This window comes from Thalia democratica, chromosome 4 (genome assembly GCF_965202585.1).
Source record: "Thalia democratica chromosome 4, ktThaDemo2.hap1.1, whole genome shotgun sequence".
NCBI lineage: Eukaryota > Metazoa > Chordata > Thaliacea > Salpida > Salpidae > Thalia > Thalia democratica.
The window spans coordinates 39,232,860-39,253,423 of record NC_139168.1 but is presented as its reverse complement, the minus strand read 5'-3'; the positions used below and the strand labels follow the sequence as shown (position 1 = coordinate 39,253,423).

Sequence of the window (20,564 nt, the reverse complement as noted above, 5' to 3'; positions counted from 1 at the left end):
TATTATTATTATTATTATTATTATTATTATTATTATTATTATTATTATTTTTTATTGTTATTAATGTTATTGTTTGTTTTCACATATGTTAAGTTACATTTAAAACCACTTTTTCTAGTTACATTTTCATATGGAACTTTTATTCTTTTAAATATTACTACACTTGATGACATTGAGCTTAAGCGTTTCTGGGTCAGTATTGGGATAGGTTTTTTATATGTCGGGGGTGATCGGAATTTAACCTAATAAATTAATTAAACAATTCGGTTTTTGGTAAGGGCGAAAAGTACCATAAGATAGGTTTAAGGAGACATCTAAAAAATCTGTCACTTGATTACCTAGATATAACGTAATTTTTAAACCTATATCTGACATTACCTTAAACACTTGTTTCCTTGTTATATCGTATACAACAGGTTTTTCTAGATCTATGACACCTAACCCATCGTCTTTATATGAACCACAGTTACTGAAACCATTTCCCAGTTTACTGAGGATATATAATCCGACAAGGTTGCAAATTGGAAACCTGTATTTAAATTACAGATAAACCGTGCTTTTTTACCTACTACGCCCAAGAGAACGGCTAGAGGTCTTTTTACTGCAGGTTTATACGTAGCATATAACCACCTTGTTGTTTTATGTTTTACATTTAAACTTTCATATTAAATACAAACCTGTAATTTGTAATACAGTTTAATTATTAAGTATTTAAAATACCTGTATAAGATCTTTAATTTAAATACCCGACTGCTCCTTTATAAAACAATAAATAATTATACTTGTTATATAGTATGCTTGTAGTTTAAGTCATGGTGGTTTTTATGCATGTCGCTGAAACTTAATTATTGGTCAAGACTTTGTAAGCTTAAGAACAAGTTTGATTTGTGTGCTTTGTTTTCTTAAATTTTTACTTTAAACTCAATCTACTTCCTAATTGTATCTGAATTTAATTTTGTTATAATTTAGATTTAACCATTATAAACATTCGATAAATAAAATATACACTATACTAAGTTCCTGTGGCTTTTATTTATTAATTTAATAACTAATGTTTGTTGTTTTACTTTTTATTCACAACATATTACATATTATTTTTTAAATTAAAGCGCTTTACTACTTTTTCCAAACATAAAGAATAAATTATCTAACTTTGTAGTATAAAATAACTAGGTAGCCCTAATGTTCATATATATTGTAATGTAATTGTTAGATTTATATTTTTTGAATTACTAACCAGTAATTAGAATTAGTAATTCCTTCATTTTCATGTAAGTAGTTTATATTATAATTTGTTATTTTGTTGTGTATTTTAGTTTACATTATTTAATTTCGACTTAATAATTACAAGTATTATAGAGTTTTCTAACAGTCAGATTTAACATTAAGTATTTTATCTATTCTTAACCAATAACCTATAAAAATTTATAGCAATTGTTGTTATTTTTAATGGACACATGTATTACTTTAGCTTCTATTCTTTCCTTACAGTATTTTTTTTTTTACAAGGCTCAGTTGAATTGTGTTAATCCGTTAACACACAGAAACATATGTCAGAGTAATAAAAGAAGAATACTGTATAATTTGTTATTAATATATATTATAGTGAACTTGTTTCACTAGGATCTTTTGTTAACAATCACTTAAATTTATATTTTTAATAATGACATTTTATTATCTATAGACAACAACTTCAGCTAGAGACAGGCTAGTTATAAGATAAAATGTTCTATAATTTTACTTCGATTTTTTTAAATATAAAATGAAATTATTCTAACAAACAAAAAATTTAAAAAACTACAACGGAAATATTTTCATGTACTTTTTATTAAATTAAAAAGAAAGCACTTTTTTCAATCAGAATAAAATCAACAGTGTAAAAAATAAGTTATTTTTTTACCTTCTAGTCACAGCCATCACATACAAAATAATATGATCGAAAATAAGTTCGAGACTAAGTTATTAACTTATAAGGCAGTGTTATTTTCGAAATTGTAACTATATCACATTTCGTCAATTAGTTTGTCAATATGTTTCTTTAAAGGCATCTTGTAATTTTCAAAGTCTACTTCATCTCCAAATCGTTCTCTTTTGTCGACAAACTGTTGTTTTAAATCTTCGGTGGTTGGTAATTGTTCCCAGGCCTAAACGTTTTCAAATTACAGTTAAATTACTGGTTATAACTGTATAACTACAAACTTTGAAAAACGTTTTTTTATTACTTTTAATTTTCCTAAATATAACTAGACGTTTTTTACTCAAAAAATAAAGTTTAGGCTTATTTCAATGCAAAATAGAGAAAAAAATTTATGTTTAAAAGATATTGTGGTAACCGAATTTTACTAGTAAAATAAATTACCGCTGGGTTGGGCGGTATTGCAGGTGATACTTTTGGAACGTTCGCCATTTTTGTATGCGATGCTGCTAGTGTTAGCTTTGAGGCGTTTCTATGTCTAGCTAGTTCGAGCGCACTCTGAAATTAAATTTTAATTTAAAGGTGTAATTTAAAGTTCATCTAATTTATTCGGATACCTTTATTATTAAAAGTTGTACATTTATGAGAAATTTTTATAAAATACATTAAGATTAACTAACATGAGAATCGTCAACTGAAATGTTTACTCCTCCATTTTGTAGTTTCATTAGTTCAAACTCTTTCATAAACTTTGTTTTCTAAAAAAAATGCCTATTAATTTAGTTTATAAATACAATTGCATTTATAAAAACAAATTAGTTAGGGTAATGAGTTGATGAGGTTACTAAAACTTTTTTGTTTTGGTTACTTACTAATAATAAGTATCTTTTATTTTAAGCTTAAAGTCGAATATTAATATAAGTTGAAACTACTTTTCTGTGAGGTATTTTCAAAGGTCTGTTTGGTGCTGGTCTTGGTGGGCCCTTTTTCTTTTCTGTCTTCGGTTTAGGGGCTTGATCGTACTTCTGCTTTATCAGGTTGTAAATATTTGCACTTGCCCATTCTTCGGCGACATCCAACGCTGTTTGCTCTGAAGTAAAAGGTGAAATATTTTGTTAATAAAATTTTATTCATGTGAAAATTTGAATTTTAAATAAAACGTATTTTAAGCAATATTATTTAAAAAATAGCTAATGTAGTATAACCTTTTTTGTTAAATAAAGTGACGTTGACGCCGACATCCAACAAAAATTGCACAACTTCCAGTTTTCCACTTTGAATTGCTCTCATTAGTGGAGATGCTCCATTCCATGTTTGAGCATTACCATCAGCATTTGCTAGTAGCAAGGCCTTAAATATCATATTATTTAAACTTTTTTGTAAGAACAATCACTACAACTTTATTTGAACATTTTTTAGTTACTAACAATTACGTTTAAAAGAACTAAAATAATTTTAGAACCTCACAAAATATAAAGTAAACGTAAGTTAATAAATAAACAGTGAAACATTGCTTTTAATTTGAAATAAATACTGTTTTTTATTGTTTAAAGTTAAAATGAAATAAAATCTAATAAACCGTATAATGCCGTAAAGTTTTTCTACCCTTAACCTTTACAGTTTTATAATGACTTATAAATTGACGACCATAGTAACTAATATACAAAATAAAAACTATTTTTAATATCTTATCTAACTTATTTAATTTAAATGATTTTAAACAAGTGTTAACTTACATGAACGACGTCAACTTGTCCAGATTGGCAACCATGGTGAAGTGCTGTCCATCTAAAGTTATCTGTGGCTTTTACATCGGCCCTGTGTTTTTATAATCTTAGTTTTATTAACAGATATATTTCCTAAGTTCTCTGCTTAACATGAATTAAATATCTTTTTTCATAAAAATTTTGTTAAAGAATTCTAAAAACTATTAAAATTATGATTAAGTGTTGATTAGGTTCAAAAGTATCAACCTTCTTACCTTTCTACAAAATTTAAAAAGACATTAAACAAGTAGAACGAAAGTTTTAACTTGTATGAATTTAATTACTTTACTTTTATTTAACTTGTTTCTGTCATAGATTGAAAGAATGTTTACAAACTACTAACCCCATAGCTAGTAAGTAATCAACTAAATCGATGTTTCCTTCTGCAGCTGCTATCATCAAAGAAGTCTTGTAATATTTGTCTCTCGTATCCACTGCTGTTCCGTTCTGTTATATTTTTTTGGAAATTAAAAAATGTATTGACTTTTTAGTTCCAAGTTCAAAATGTTTTTTTAAGTAGCTAGTTAGATACTATAGTGTAGCGCTTTACTTGAAATGAAAAACAAGTAAACGAAACAATTTATAACATCATTTTATTTTCATATAAAATGAAAAGTCTAAAAACAGTTTGTAGCTTAGCAGCAGATAACAAAAAAAGATTTTAACTTTTAATTAAAGTTTTCTTTATTGCTTTTTCGTTTATAACTCCAAATTTGTTTATTAAAATTAAAACTATATTCTACAAACAATTTTTTGAATTAAATACTTTGTATTATAATGCAAAAAGATACATAAGTTTCCAAATTGTGTAACCGTAAACTGAATTTTAACCAAAACCTTAAGACTCATAGAAAAAATCATACAAACCTCAAAAGAGTGTTTCAGCGTATCCCAATCGCTGTTCTTAGCAGCTTCAGTGATACAAACATATTGCTTATCAGGTACAGACAAATACCACCCACTATCGTCCTCAAACTCATGTGTAGGCTTGTCATCACTGTTTTTGTGTTAAGTTAATCAATTTACTGCTAGTGTTTTTACGAAAAAGACAATACTAACTTTTTAAGTTAACAACTTGATTAAAGTAAAAATAACTAGGCCATGCAACACTAAGAAAAAAATTTTTTTTAATATAATTCAAAAAAAATGTCCTAAAAACAATGTTAATGCATACGTTGATATTTACAAACCGATTAAATCTCATGAGGTCAGTTTCTAGAACTTGTTTGATGACGTATTTTTCAGGTGGACCACCGTCAGGTCTCCTAACATCTTGAGACTCCTGACATATTGGCATGACAACCTTGAACTTGCCCTTCTTTCCCTTCTTTGGTTTTCCCTTCTTACCTCCCTGTTTTTTATTTTGTATCAAAGTAAAGTAAATAAGTGTAAAAATTTAGCTGAGTTTTTTTGCTATAAAACTTTTTACTTTAACTAAACATTATATTTAAAACTAACAATAAAATAATTACTGCTAACTTTAGACTTATAAAAAACATTTTGATAATACTTATATATACATAAAAATTATTACATGTTCACTAATAACTCCTTCTCATCTATTTTAGTAAAAATTTGTCCACCCGAAAAAATCATCAGTTTCAAAACAATTCTTATTCAAATTAAAAATAACAACGGCGTTTGAATAAAAACTGTTTTGTAACTGATGACCTGATTTTAGAATAAAGTATGAAATAACAAGTCTCGTACTTATTTCTCTAAACCTAGCTTGATAACTGTAACTGTTTAATTAAAAAAAGTACCGTACATAACATTTTATTTTAAAAATTAGTTTAACATATAAAAATAACAATAAGTTCAATTCAAAGTTGTTTACTGAATTGTAATTAACAGCTGTATGAGTTAAAATAGAGCAATATATATAGGAAAACGATAACACAGAAACATGAGAGCTTATAAATATTTAAAATTTAATGAAAATTTAAATTATGTGTTGTCTTGAATAAGTGTATATATTATGCTACAAAACTTTAAATGATATAGTAAAAAATTATTAAAATAATTTGTATATATAAATAAAATATAGAAACTAAGAACTGTAGTATAATATATGTTATGTATAAACCTTTTTGCCTTTCTTTTTCTTAGGCTGATATGCTGACATGAGATATTGCTTGTTAAGGTATTTTTTTCCTGATATGAATTCAGATATCTCCACAACATCTTTTCTCATATGGTCATGACCCTAGATATACCGAAATAAGTAGGTTACTTACAATGTATTTAAAAATTTTTAGGTTAAAAAAAATGTACACACATATTTGACAACGATACACTTCAAGTTTATTATAGTTCAGACAAGATAAAGTTTGTAGCAGCTGATAACTAAGTTATTTTTTACTTTACATATTTAAGCCAACAATTAAATTAAAGATCGATAGCAGCTAGACTTGACTTTAAAGAAAGTGTGTATACATATTTTTGATAAATTCTTTATTTAAAAGCAAAAATATTACAGATTAAAGTAAATAAATAAAAAACATTTTTAAAATACTAGTTTTTTTTCTTCTTTTTTATTTTTTAAGACTAAAATATTATTAATCGCTCTAAACTTTTTATATTTTCAAAACAACATACTTTTTACATGTTCAGTTTTTACAAAATGATTTATACAATACAATACTAACAGTTTACATTTCGATTTAAATTTTTTTAATCTCAGTATACATATTTAAATAAGGTAATAAAAGTATTCAAATAAGTAAAAATAGTTTAGAATCAGTAAGTAAAATAAAAAATTACAAGTAAATTAGTAAATAAAACTAACTTCAAAAAACTTTTTCTTAAGTTGTTTATCATGAAAAGGAAAAGGAGCATCTATAGATTTAATTATCTCAACAAAGTCCTTGGCTGATACAAAACTTCCTTTGTTCATTTCCTCAGAGTTAAAATTTTCGTTTGGTATTATCTACAAAATTGAAAACTCATAAGAGCAGTATAACTCCATTATATCCGAAAAATTTGTGTTTAATTCAAAAAAAAGTAAAATAAATACTTTTAAACGGAATATTTAGTTGAAAATATAAAACTTCTACCGTTTTTTTAGTATACACTAACAGCTGAAAACTTACACATCTTTCAAGATCTTGTCTTAGAAATTCTTGCCTCTCAAAAATAAAGTCATAAAAATTGACCATCTCAACGGGGTTTGGATTAACGAAATTTGGTTTGTGCTGTCTTCTCCACAACCTTTCACACTTTTTTAATATTTTTACACATTTCTTGCTCCCTAAATCCTTTGCAAAAACTAGCGCCGTCTGACCTTTGTTGTTCTTCGTAGTCGGATCTACTCCTTTGATAATTAAGTTATTAAGTTAGTAATACAAAAAATATGGCTGATTATCTTAATATCAATTCTATTTATGATCTAATATTAAAATTTTATTTACTTTTGAAATCAAATGTTACAAAAAAACGTTTCTATATACATTTTTTTTTAAACGTACTTATTTAATACTTCTTGTATTATAAAGCCTTAGTTTTAGTAAAAGTCGAAGCTAGATTTATACCTCATTGTATTAAAAATTAAAAGCAGCAGAAATTAAAATCTATTCTAAATAGGTAGAAGTCAAAACTTTCCTGCTGTAAATCAACAAAACAGATCTAAATAATTTTGATAAAAACCTCGTTGAAACAAGAACTGGCAAACTTTAGGTTCATTAGCGAGTGCAGCGTAATGAATTGGTGTGTTGTTGAACTTGTCTGTTGAGCTTACATCTGCTTCATAAGCTACCATTGCCTGTTATAAACTTGTTTTTTTTTTGAAGAAGATTAAACTATAATTATTTGTAGTTCTTTACAAACGTTATTATTTAGAGTAAAAAAAGATCATAATTTTAAGCTTTGGCTTAACATACCCGTGTTTGTAAAAATTTTTGATAAAGTGTAAATAGTTTTGAATTTATAAACGTGTTCAATTTTATTTATCTACATTCTTGAAGCTAATTGAATCATATAATTACTGGAAGGCATATCAATAGTTTATTATTAGTTATACTTTACAAAAATTACTACTTTCACAAAAATTTTTCAATTTAAGTACTTTTAGTGCTTGCAAGTCACCCTTCCTAGCAGCGTGGTGAAATGAAGTCTTTTTTCTTCCATCTGGAATATTAGGCTTAGCACCTTTTTGTAAAAGGGCACGAATAACTAGTTCATTTCCCGCCAAGCAAGCAACTATTAAAGCTGACTTCCCACCATCCTATTAGTATTAAAACGTTACAAGTTTGTCAGTGTATAGTCATGATAAGTTTTATAATTTGAATTTAAGGTAGATCTACCTTTTAATTTAGTTGAAGTAAAGCGTACAGTACTACCAACTTGTAAACTAAAATAAGTTTACCATTCTAATGGCTTACACACAACTTTTACTTAGACATAAAAAAATATTTTATTTATCTATTTAAACATTGTAAAATCTAAACTTCATACAATACTTGAGCTTACTTTAGGACAAGGCTTAGAAGTTTAAAATATTTCAGAAATTAGTTTTAAAATTTAGACATACCTTAAAAATGCTTGATAGTAAACAAAAAAAATTAAAAGCATATGTAAATTAACTACATTTTAAAGTTAAATGCTGGTTATGAGAGTGTACTAAAATCAATTTATATTTAAGTTTGATTTTAAACAAATGTTTTTAACTTTTAACTAAGTTATTTTTTCTTATTAAGTTCTTTTTTTATATTTTTTATATCATATTTGAATTTAGAATCCAATTAATTGTTAACTTCTTTCTTTTATGATTTTTTTAAATAAAGCTTTTAATTTTTTTAATATTAATTAATTTAAAGATGACCTCAGAAGTGCTTAACTGAACTGACAGGTTTTTTAACATAAATTTTTTCAACAACAGCTGACAGCATAAACACTAAATTAATTGTTTATTATTTTTACCATTTAAAGTTTTTCCTAATAATTTTTAAAAAATGTATACGTTACCTTTTCAACAACGTTAGGCTGGCAACCCTTTTCGATAACCATCAAACACATATCTGAACTTTCATCACTTTTCTCGCAAACCCTAACTAGGCCGGGTATAAAAGAATGAGCAGTGCAGTTTGCTGCAGCACCAAATGCCAAGCATATATCTAAACATTGCTTGTGACGCGTAGTGTTTGATTCAAAACAATGTGTTATCACGTCTGTGAAGAGAAAATATATTAGTTTTTTTAGTACACCAGTATGTAAAAAATAAAAGAGAATTTAATTAAAGTTAAGTTACTTTTCCAACTTCGTACAAAAGTTTCATAAAACATGTAGTTTTTCAATTGTAAAGGTGAGTTGATTAAACATGATTCGATCAAATTAAATGTATCCTAATTTTTTGACATTCATTTTTTTTTATGTACTTTTAGCATATCCATAAACAACTTTTGAAAGTTCTAGTCAAGTTTGTTTCATAAAATAAAAACCATAGCTGCACGTTTTTTATAAAATTAAAGTAAAGAGACAAAACATTATATTATAAATATTATAAATAATATAAAAAATCAGTATATTTTTACAAGTTGTGTTATCTATAGCAGAACAAGTGCTGTTTCAAGTATAAAGTAGTTAAAACAATTACCTCCACCATCCGCATCAACAACATGCATGCTAGCTTGATTCTTGGCAAGTAGCTCAACAGTTTCGTGGTTACCTCGCTCTACAGCTCTCATTATAGGGGTTCTACCTAAGAATAAATTAATAAGTTTAAAGAGGTATTTGAAGTTTAGTTTTTATGGAAAAAATTAAACAGTATCACATTACTAAAAGCTAGGTGATAAATTGTTTTTTTAACAACACAAACATCAGTCTATAGTAATTTAACCGAAATATATAAAGAAATACTCAGATGCTATTGTTAAACGTTTTAGTATATTTTCACTGCATATCTTCAGAAACGTTACTGGAGCACAACAAGGTTTAAAACATAGTTTTTCACTAAAAACAGCAAAATAATATCTTAATGCTAATTGGTCATTAATGAGATTGACAATAGTAGAAAAATAATCAACGCAAAAACAATTATTAAACTAAATATAAAACATACAAAAAAATTGACATTTAATTAAACAAATGAAGACACTTTATAATCAAAATCTTTTTGCTTACATAATTCCGGTTTGTTTAAAAAAATTTATATAGCTTCTAATCTCAGTATGTCAATTACATTATTGCAATGGGTAACAACTGTAAATCTCGATAGCATATAGTTTTTTGCACAATCTGTGTTAACAATTAAATGTTCCGCTATCGATGATATTTTTATTATTAGTTAAATTATAGTTAGTTTAATAGTTAATGTTGCGTTTATTATTTTTTTACTTTTGTTAATCTCATTAATGACTAACTAGTATTAAGATATTCTTTTGCTGTTTTTAGTGAAAAACTGTGTTTTAAACCTTTTTATTCTGCAGTAACGTTTCTGAAGATATGCAGTGAAAATATATTAAAACGTTTAACAATAGCATCTGAGTATTTTTAATATAATTCGATTAAATAAACTAGTTAACTTTATTTATACAAGTTATAATAAGTCGCTTAATTTATTACAAATAACTCGATAATCATAATCTTCCGAGCTAAACAAATTATGATTAGAATTAAAAGAATAAACTACTTCTACTAGTCAATTATAAAAAAAAAAATATATTTTCAATCGCGTAAACAAGTACCTTTAAAGTCTTGTACATTAGGATTTGCGTTCAAACCCAGCAAGAACTTCACCATGTTCTGTTTGTCCATCATAGCAGCAAGATGAAGCGCTGTTTCTCCTTCACCTGGTTCTTTGAAATTTACCAGCCTGTTTATAAAAAAAAAGTTTAGTGTATTCTATTTACTTTTGCTTCTAATTCAGACCTAGAATGTTTTTTCAGTTTTCGTTTAGCTTATATAGAGAATTCTTCATGTATTTGTATGTATGATAATAAGTGAATCTTGTAAATAATCTAGCAATAACCAAACTATTTAAAAGATACGTTTTGTAAAGTTAAAAACTTAATTTCTGTTTATAACTTATTTTATAAAATACCAGCAAAATAAAGTGACATGGATTTTTTTCCATTATATATATTTTGTAAGCAATATATTAAAACAAATACTCTTATTAATAATAAAGTACTACTTGATAAATGCTAATCCATAAAAATAAACTAACGAAGGAACACCATCAGTAATTAGTTTTAATATTTCATCGAACTCATTTTCTCTCATCAACTGAATCAGTTTGTATATCTGTTGAATTTCCAACCGCGTGGTGGCTACATACTGCTCACCAATGGGTGGTGACGACTCGTTTCTCTCTGCAACGGTTGGTCCCACCATTTTGAAAGAACATATACTTTTGGACTTCACAAACTATTAACACTTACGCCTATATTTCATCTGTCTTTGTAGTTTTTGTAATTTTCAGTTTAATTTTTAGTTAATTATCGAAAACTAAAAATGTTAATTGCATGTAATAATACTGAAAGTACGATGAAATCAAAGAAAAGCTGATACAAAAAATTATACATTTTGTTTGATTATAAACAGTTTTATTTTTCTTCATTTATAGTTTAGCTATCCCCAACTTATACTATTAACTCTAAAAATATTTTTGTCAAGATTAAAAATGATAACTTTTTTTGAACTTAATCGATTAACAAGCTAAACAAAATTTTGTTACAAACTTGGTTTATACTATCTAAAAATCATGCTTCTTTTCTGTATAAAATTTGTTTTCATTCGAAACTGAAATAACAATTAAAAACTTTAATGTTGCTAGTCTATCTTGATACAAGTATAAAAACTTATAGTTTTTTTAATTACAATTTGAACTGTATACTTATACATTTATTGGACTTTTGCTACTAGCTCATTATACTAGTGATATACTTGATACTTACTATCATTAATTTATATATTTCCACCACGACTCTACTGCTATAATAGAGATCTTTTGGGTTAGTTTTATTTTATCAAAATAAACTACTGTAGCTGTTTGCTTTTAGTTGATTATCTACATAAGATAGTTCTAAATTTTAAGCATTATAAATAATAACAAGATACCTCAATTTTTAATCGACAAATAAGTCAAAAGCTACAATTTGAATTTTAAGCGATAAATGCTCATTGAACTTTTGTAAAATAGACTAAATTTTCAAATACAAAATTGATATATGCAATAATTATTAAAAAATTGATATACGCAATAATTAATAAAAAATTTAAGCAAAGTTTTTAGTTTTAAAATTTCTCAAGAAGTTTTCAAAACAACCAAAACAAACAAATAAAGCAAGCATGCGTACAAAAAAACTTTTGTAACCATTAACAAGCTTTTAAGCGTCGTAACTAATGCCAACAAGTTTATGTGAGAGAACACGGAGTTTTTCCTAGTTCTCTCGATAAGTTTGAATTTGAAAACTAGTAATTATACAACCAGGTGCTCATCCAAAATCAAAGAAAATTAAGTATGTACTTAAAAAAAGCCTGTTAATTGAAACTCTACTAACAAACTTAAATGTGACAGTTTATATATTTTTAAGTATTTACTAAAAGAAGCAGCAAATACTTTTTAGCTTAAAACTTTGTTTAAAAAACTAGAAAATTTTTAGCAAAGTTAAGTTTTATAATTTTTTAAATAAAAATAAATGATGTAAGTAATGAAAACGATACTGCTTTTGACAAAAAATAACAAAATGTTTGAATGTATTTAAAAAGTTATAATCATTGTACCAATGAATAGTAATATCTATAAGCGTTTGAAAAGTAATATCTATTTAATTATAACTTTATAGAATATTAATTTCTAAAAAAGTCCTGATAATGATATACTAAAAATAGTAATGTAAGTGATTATTTTTTATATAAGCATAGTCTTATTTTTACCTAAATAGGTAGTCGAAAGCAAACATTTATTATGAAATAAATAAGTTTAATTAACTTGATTTTTATAAACTATTTGTAAAAAATTCCATAAAGACAAAACTCTAATGTAAGTGTTTTTTAAAACAAATTTTTGTCATTTAAACTTTTTAGTGTGTAGAGAAAACTCAGAATTTTTTAATTGATATCCATTTTTAAACTTGTACTAAAATACAGTTTCTAACTTTAATGATATTTAACAAAAAATAAACAACAAAACAAAATAGAAAGATATACATTATACACAAACAAGATTTATAGTGTCCATAGACTTTTCATCCTGTAATCGATTTTTCAAAGTTTCAGAACTATTCTTTTAAACTTCACAAGTTATAGTTTTATTACAACAATTTACGTAGCTGCTAATGAGTTTAAGATTTAAATTATCAATCTTATCTAATTTTTAGAACTTTATATTTTATTATTTAACAATTTATAAACTCTAAGCTTATTTTAAGAAATAATAACAATCTGAAAAAACGAACCTTACATAAGATGAAACACAAATGCTATAAATAATGTATAAAATTTCGACTTATTTTTAATTTTAAAGCTTAGCAACGTAATTTATTTGTGTAGTTTTTTTTGTATAAATTTGTAATTAAATTTAAATTTGCAAAAAAAAATTTTTGTGTATCTTTTTCGCCGAGATTTGTTATTTGAAAAATCTTAAAATAAAATATATCTTGACGTAATAGTAAAACAAATTAATATTTTTGATAACGTTTGTATCCTTTAATCTACAGCTTTTTGGTGTTAAAATAATAAGGAAAGTCTGAGTATAAAACTTTTTTGAAACTAGTTGTATAGGTATGCATCAGTCAATAAAAAATTCTTTTAAGGAGAACCCAAATATATATTACTATAAATCTACTAGTTTGATTTGAAATCAAAACATAGCTTCATCACAAGATTTACAAATCAAATACTGAAATAAAAGTTGTATGAATTGTAAAATTGCATTAAAGTTTGATTATACGACTTCGATCATCAGTAGCTTTCGGTAGACTGAGACATGGGTTTCGTTTTTATTTCTCAGTCTACCGAAAGCTTGTGGTCTGATGATCGAAGTGGTATGATCAAACCTTTATGTTATCTTGAGCTTGTTAATGTAAGTCAACGCTTAGGCTCTGTTAGACTTTCGCCCATGTTTTCTTTGATTGTAAAATTTCAGTGACTTTTCGTTTGAAAACTGGTAGGTAACAATTTTTAAACTTTTTTGAGTCTGTTTAAAACTTTTTTAGTCTTACTTTTGCAAAATTTTAAAATTTTAAACAAAAAAGATATCTTATATAAAGTATTGTATATTGAACGCCAAAAAAAAACCTCAAAATATTTGGTTCTAGGACCTGGTGTACGAAGAAACTTTTCGGTTATCGAGTCGTACACCACTTGGATGCAGTTTAACATCATTGTCCCGGACATATATAAATAAGTTTTAATTAAAAATTTCAAAATATTTTGTATATGAAAGGTGCCAGAAAACTTAATTCGTTTATTATAAACAAACAAAAATAAAAAAGTTTGTCTTCGGTGTATATTTAAACACTATATAGCAAGTTTTAGGTTGACAAAAATCTCAATGGACATTTGTTTTATGTCAATTTAAATGAAAACAAAGCTTGAAAGTGGTAAATAACTTGCTTATATCTATATCGGGGATTGGCAAACTGCAGCCTGCAAAGCAAAAATTTGCAGCCTACAGTGTACTTTTCAGCTAAAACATGGTTTTTTAAAACAATAAACAATAATAAATTTGTTCTTAAAAGTAACAGTAAAGCTTTAAATTTCATTAATTACTAGTTACTTGTGCTTTATTTTACTGTATTTACTAGTGCTTATTTTATCACATTTTTGTTTAAAGTAGTATTTGTATAAAGATTATTAAAAATGTTTTAGAAATTACTGCACACAAAAGTTTTTTCGATACAATGCGGCCCGCGAGCATTTTATTCTTGGAGATTAGCCCGCGATTATTAAAAGCTGTGGACCTGTGATTTAGATGAAAGATAAGCTTGGAGAATTTCGGCTTGCCTTTAGTTTTAAAGTCATTGTATAAGTTTTGGACCAAAATTATAAAACTTCCTGCATATCGTTTTTCGATTACCCGATAGAGGTTTTTCGTATACCAGGTTCTAGGACCAAGTTTTTTGAACGCATTTTTTGTTGTTCAATAAACCAATATATTACTATGTCCGTATATAAATTTTGGTAAAATAACCATGTTTATAAACGTTAGATGAATATTCAAATTAAAAATATTTAAGCTCTTCGATTTCAATATTTTTATGGACCATTGATAAAAAATTTTAGATAAAAGCTGTGAAAATGATCCAGAAGTTTTAATTAACAAAGATTATGAAAAAAAAAATGTCGACCCCTTTTATAACATAAAAAGAGTATTTATTTGTTTTCAATTAACTTTACTACGGCAATCCTCTTAATTTTTTTATTTAAGTAATCGGAAACTGATCTTAAAGCTTAAACTTGTGTATTTTGTACAGTACATTCATAAACCTAAGCTAGGTTACTGTTCAAACGATATGCTTGGAATTTTTAAAAAAGAGATGTAAAAAAAGTAAGTAATTGCAGCTTTGTCTTCCTTAAATTGTCTTATATTTTATGAAGAGTTTCGTAGATTACAGCTTAACTTCCTTTGTTTTTTATCAAAGTTACTCAGTTACAAAAAATTTTCAAGTAGCTCTTTTTATAACTAATTTTATACGAAAGATATGCTACAAAATTACAATTATACTACTTGTATATATTTTACAAAAAAAATCAACAATTCATCGTAACTTTTTAGTCATTTAAAATTATGTTGAATGGGTAGGTGTGAAAAATGCACAAAGGTCACTTTTGTACTATGACACTTTTGCACGGGTTGATTTTTTTAGTTATTTTTTATTTAATTTGTCTATTTTTTTTTCAATATCTTTTTACCCATAACCCTTGCTCTGGCCAATAACTTTTTTCTACTTTTTTCAGTATTAATTAATTTTTTTTTAAATTGTTAATCTAGTCCCTATCCCTTGGTCTTTAATTTTTTTCCTTAATTTTTCTTTTGTTATTTTTTTATCTTTTTATTTCTTTGTACTCTCGATCTAAAATGACCCTTTGTGCAAAAGTGTCTTCGTGCATATTCAACGCGTTCCCATCCTGTTTAACTTTAAATAATAGTTTATCAATCTAGTTATTGCGCTCGAAAAAATATTTAAAACTAGTCTATTGAAATTCGTTTAACTCATAAAAGTAATCCAGTTAACTCTTTTAATGGTTAATGAAACGCTTTAAATTAGTGGTGTCAACGGTAATTGAAACCTGTACGCTTAAATCGGAAAAAAAATCTTTGCACAAAAAAGTACAAAGAAATATTCCGAAAAGCTTTTTTTTTTTGCTTTTCTTCGTGATTTCAAGAGTCCCTAGTGTAAGTTTCACCATAAATTTCGTGCACCACAGAATGAGTGCGTGCATTTTAACATACTCGTGCACCACTTAACAAACTTTTTGCACTCTGTGACGGCTTCAAAGTAAAATAAACTTATGGTACTTGGTAAAAAGTTATATACTGTATTGATTGCATGAAGATTTTTCATATAATATTTAGTATGTTTAAGTTTGTCATTTCAAGTAACTGGGTATCAACAAAAAATTCTAAAATAGGGTTTTCCTAAGGGGGTTATTTTAGTAAAGTCGAAGGCAAAAACTAGTAAGGAGAAAAAGTGGGGACAACTTTGAAATTTTGGGCAACAAGATAACTAGTAAGTCGTCAACTATTAATCTATACTTGATTTTCTGGTCTGGGGTTTGTTATAAAGAATAAGAAAAGATCTGTGGGATAGTTGTCGGGAAATTTGAAGTTTACACTAGATATTTTTGGATTTCTAGTAAAGGGTGGCGATTGTTTCTTAATTTTTTTGAAATAGATTATGAAAAATAACTTAGAAAACCCTGGTCTAAAAAAAACTTTGCATAAAAGTAACATTTAATGTTGTAATCTTTTTTAATAAAAAAGAAAAGTATATGTTTTTTTAATCTGTTATAAATAAACTTTACTGTATTTGTTTTGTATTTCTATCTTTACAACTATAGTTTGTTGAACGATAAAAAAAGGCTCAAAATTTTTAGTCATAGGACCTGGTGCAGAAAAACCTTCCAGAATCCAGTTATCGAGTCATACACCACGGATACCTTTTAATGTCTTGTCCGGGACAAAATTAAGACTTATAAATAAAAAATGTTTAAATACTCAAAGTTTCAAGAAAATCGTTTGCTAATAAAGGTCCTTACGAAGCAAGTTCACTAGAATATATAACAACAAATTATCATAGTACTCTTTCTTTTTTAAAATAACGTTATTTAAAAGAAAAAAAAGAGTACTGTGAAAATTAGTTATTATTTAAATTTTTTTTATTCATTTATGTATGTCCGAAAACTAAAACATAAGCATTTTAATACAGGTAAAAGTTATTAATTTTTTCACTTAAACTTTTTTTAAAGAAACTAACTAAATAAAAATTTGTAACAAATTTTTTTATTAAATTAAATATAAACTTAAATAGTTTTTGCGTGTACTACTGACTTTTTACAATTATATTAATGTAGGACAATTTTATCTGAATATTTTTCAAACAACCAAAAGTAGAAACTACTTATAAGTAATTGATTTTATTGAATTTGAGTTTTTTGTAAATCTAGCTGCTGTTAGTGATAAGGTTTTTTGACTTGGATTATATTTTGTCGACTATTGACTAATCAAGTAATAAAATTAGTTTACAATCGATAACTTTAAATAAGCTTTACTTTTAACAACTCTGGTTTAAAGACAAACATGCATTTGGTTGTGAGATTTTAGCTAAGTGACATTTAACTATTAGGTTTTAAATTGTTATGTCCTTATTTTTTATGTTTAAGTACAAATTTATACTTAAATCCTATAATGATTTTAAATTTCAAAATAGTTTTGTATTACATCAAGCTTGTTAGAACCTAGTACTATATTTACTATGGTTTTTTCTTTATTTATTTGCCTTCAATTGCTTTGTAAATTATTTAGACTAAAAAATATTGTTAGATTTGAAAACTAAGTAGTTTCCAACAAACTTAAAATTTTAAACCAGAAGACTTCTTTGTACAATCTTTTAACTTATAATTATTTAAACTTTCATCAACTTTTGTTATTGTATTTAAAACTTCTTTGTAAAAATCTGGTATATCTCTTTGATGACTTAAAGAGCATCCAATATCAAGTAAGTTTAAATTACAACTTTTGGTAGACAAACTTTTGAATATATTTTGTTTATAAGTTGCAATTTTAACTTAAGACAATATTTCCTTACTCACTTAAAAGTTTGTATTTGGATTTAACTGAAAAAAATTATTTGTTTAGATACTTTTTATATTAATCATTTAAATATTTTTGAATTTTATGGATTTTTACGTTTTTTAAAATCTATTCATTTCACTTTTTTTATTGATACTTTCGTGCTGTATTTTTATAGTTATTTTATTGAATTTTTATTTGATATTTAAGTATTAGTCTGTTTTAATTAAATAATGTACAAATATAAAATTATATTTATTTTATTATTAACAAAAAAAAAATTAAAAAAGTTTGGTCCAAGGACCTGGTGTATGAAAAATGTTTCGGTTACACCTCGGAAACAGCTTACTTTTCTGTCTTGTCCAGGACAAATTCACATTAATTTCACTAACATTACAGTAAATTTCTAAACTTCTAGAATTTCTTAATAAATCTTAAAAATGAGTCGACTTAAAATTTATGGTCTTATTTTAGAAACAAGAAGAAGAAGAAAAAAAAAATCATTAAAAACTTTAATCAACAACATGTTTGGCTTGGTAATTGATGTGATGTGATGCAAGTTGAAAGCTTCTTTCTATCTAGAATTCCCTAAAATGAAAAAATTATCAGTAGTAAAACTATTTTAAATGATTAATGAACAACTTGCTAGTAAAAACAACTTACTCAGTTTATATGTTTTGTAAGTTGTAATAATTAGTAATTTTCTAAAACTTAAGACAAATGAAATAAAAAGTTCATATAAGTTTGGTTATTCTTAATATTATGTTTTATTCAATTTATTTCATTTAAACATCTGTTATGAGGTTTGTGTACATGTAAGGGTAACTATTTTACCTCAAATCCTAAAAAAATCCAAGAATTTTTAACAGTTTTCAAGTGTATAAATTAGTGTGATTTTTATTGAAACAGGGTTGCTAAAATCTCGGAGTCCTGTAGAAACCTGGAGTTTAAAAATTTAGGCCAAAAACCTGGAGGTTGAGAAATTTTGAAAAAAATCTTTAAGAAACCTAAAAAAACCTGGAATTTTAAACAATTTCTTCCTGTTACGTAGTAAAATTTTAATTCAACAAGAAAAATCTACCATAAGATAATTTTTTTTACCAAAAAACACATTTAAAGTAGCTTTGAAGTATGTTTTTAATGTTTTTTTTTACTAATTAGCACATTTTTTAACCTTAAACTTAGCTCTAAACTAAAAATAGAGCCAAAATGTGTAATTTTAAAAACTTGGAAAAATTCCAGAAAACCTGGAAGAAATTTCTTAGAAATTTTGGGAACTCTCTAGAAAACAAAACTAATGTATACAACAAAAAAGGATGTGATTTACAATTTTAATTAATATAAACACATTTACAGTAGCATTACATTATATTTTTCATAACTGTATACTGTTATAACCATTTGTTATCTTATTTTTTTCTACTTAAACGAAGAAAAAGAACTTCTATATTCAAAAAACTTAAAATAAATTAATTAAAACTTAAAAAAATTTCTGAAAAACCACTGACCACCCTAATATGAGTTGACCGCTTGGTTTTTAATTTGCAACATTCAACTTTATAAGTTTTAATGGTCTAACATCCCTTTGCTATCATTAGAACACCCTTATGTCATCAGGCCACATAACTTTATAAAGTTGTAAGTTCAAGCAAAGTTCCTATTTTCTTTGATAGTTGCAATTTTAGTTTAAAACACTCCAATTCCCTGGATTTTATAATACATTTTTAAAGTGCTTGACCAGTTTTTAACTACATATATTGTTTTTTGGATAAAAAAAGAGCTCGAAACAAGCTTAGTCTAAGGACCTGGTGTACCAAAAAGTCTTTCAGTTATTGAGTAATACACCAGTATACAGTTTAATGTCTTTTTTAGGACAATTGTATATGATAACATATATATATATTTTTTAATTTTTAATTTTATTTATTTACAAAGGCAACAATGTTTCTCCCCTAAGGGATCTTCAGGCCTGCAAAAATAAAATAAACACAAGACAATGGACAACTTAAAAAAATACAATAATGCAAAAAATTTTAATTGAATTCAAATTAAATTTAAAAAATTAAATTTAAAAAATGTATAGTGTTATTACTAGATAATTAATTAACAAAATAAAAAGTTTTATAATAATGAAAAAGACTTTTTAAATTTTAAATATGATTTATACTTACAATAGATGATTTGTTCTATATAGATTTGGATTTAGCTTATAACAACACAAAACAAAATGGCGCTTAACAAATGAGGGTACAAGTAATAACAAAAATAGAAATAAGTGATAAAAGAATTGAATGCTCTAAGTTTTAAAATAAAATTTCCTAAAGTGCGGGCAGGTGTAGAAGAGCTCTTGTCTTTTGTTTAAAATTTGTTTCTTATTAGCAAGTGCTATTTCTATTTTTTCCAAATTGCAAGTCTTACAGATTTTACCTATATTCTTTGTTTCTCTGATCTTATGCATTATGCTCCATCTTAAATCGTAGCAGGTGTTATTGTTTTTTAGTCTCCAAATGTACTTGGAAAGCTTTGTTCCCTTGTTATTTTCATTCTAATTGCAAAATATCATACTGTTGTATGGATAATGTCAAATCACTAATAAGTAGCCACAATAAGAAGATACTAACTAAACTGAATCATAAGAACAACCAAGAGG

At 25.8% G+C, this 20,564-nt stretch overlaps 1 protein-coding gene across 1 annotated transcript; it reads right to left on the bottom strand.

Annotated features, from left to right (window-relative positions):
• Positions 1 to 1,697: 1,697 nt before the first annotated feature.
• LOC145833982 (ankyrin repeat and EF-hand domain-containing protein 1-like) lies at positions 1,698 to 11,067 on the bottom strand. The gene is made up of 18 exons (XM_082941280.1): positions 10,844 to 11,067; positions 10,362 to 10,489; positions 9,272 to 9,376; positions 8,644 to 8,846; positions 7,745 to 7,903; positions 7,327 to 7,441; positions 6,774 to 6,994; positions 6,470 to 6,610; positions 5,768 to 5,887; positions 4,872 to 5,032; positions 4,549 to 4,678; positions 4,025 to 4,128; positions 3,652 to 3,733; positions 3,121 to 3,265; positions 2,848 to 3,005; positions 2,596 to 2,673; positions 2,360 to 2,473; positions 1,698 to 2,144 (listed from the first exon to the last, which is right to left on the bottom strand). Exons 1-18 carry the CDS (start codon positions 11,008 to 11,010, stop codon positions 2,004 to 2,006), a joined length of 2,472 nt encoding a protein of 823 aa, XP_082797406.1. The 5' UTR covers positions 11,011 to 11,067; the 3' UTR covers positions 1,698 to 2,003.
• Between the last annotated feature and the right edge of the window lie 9,497 nt (positions 11,068 to 20,564).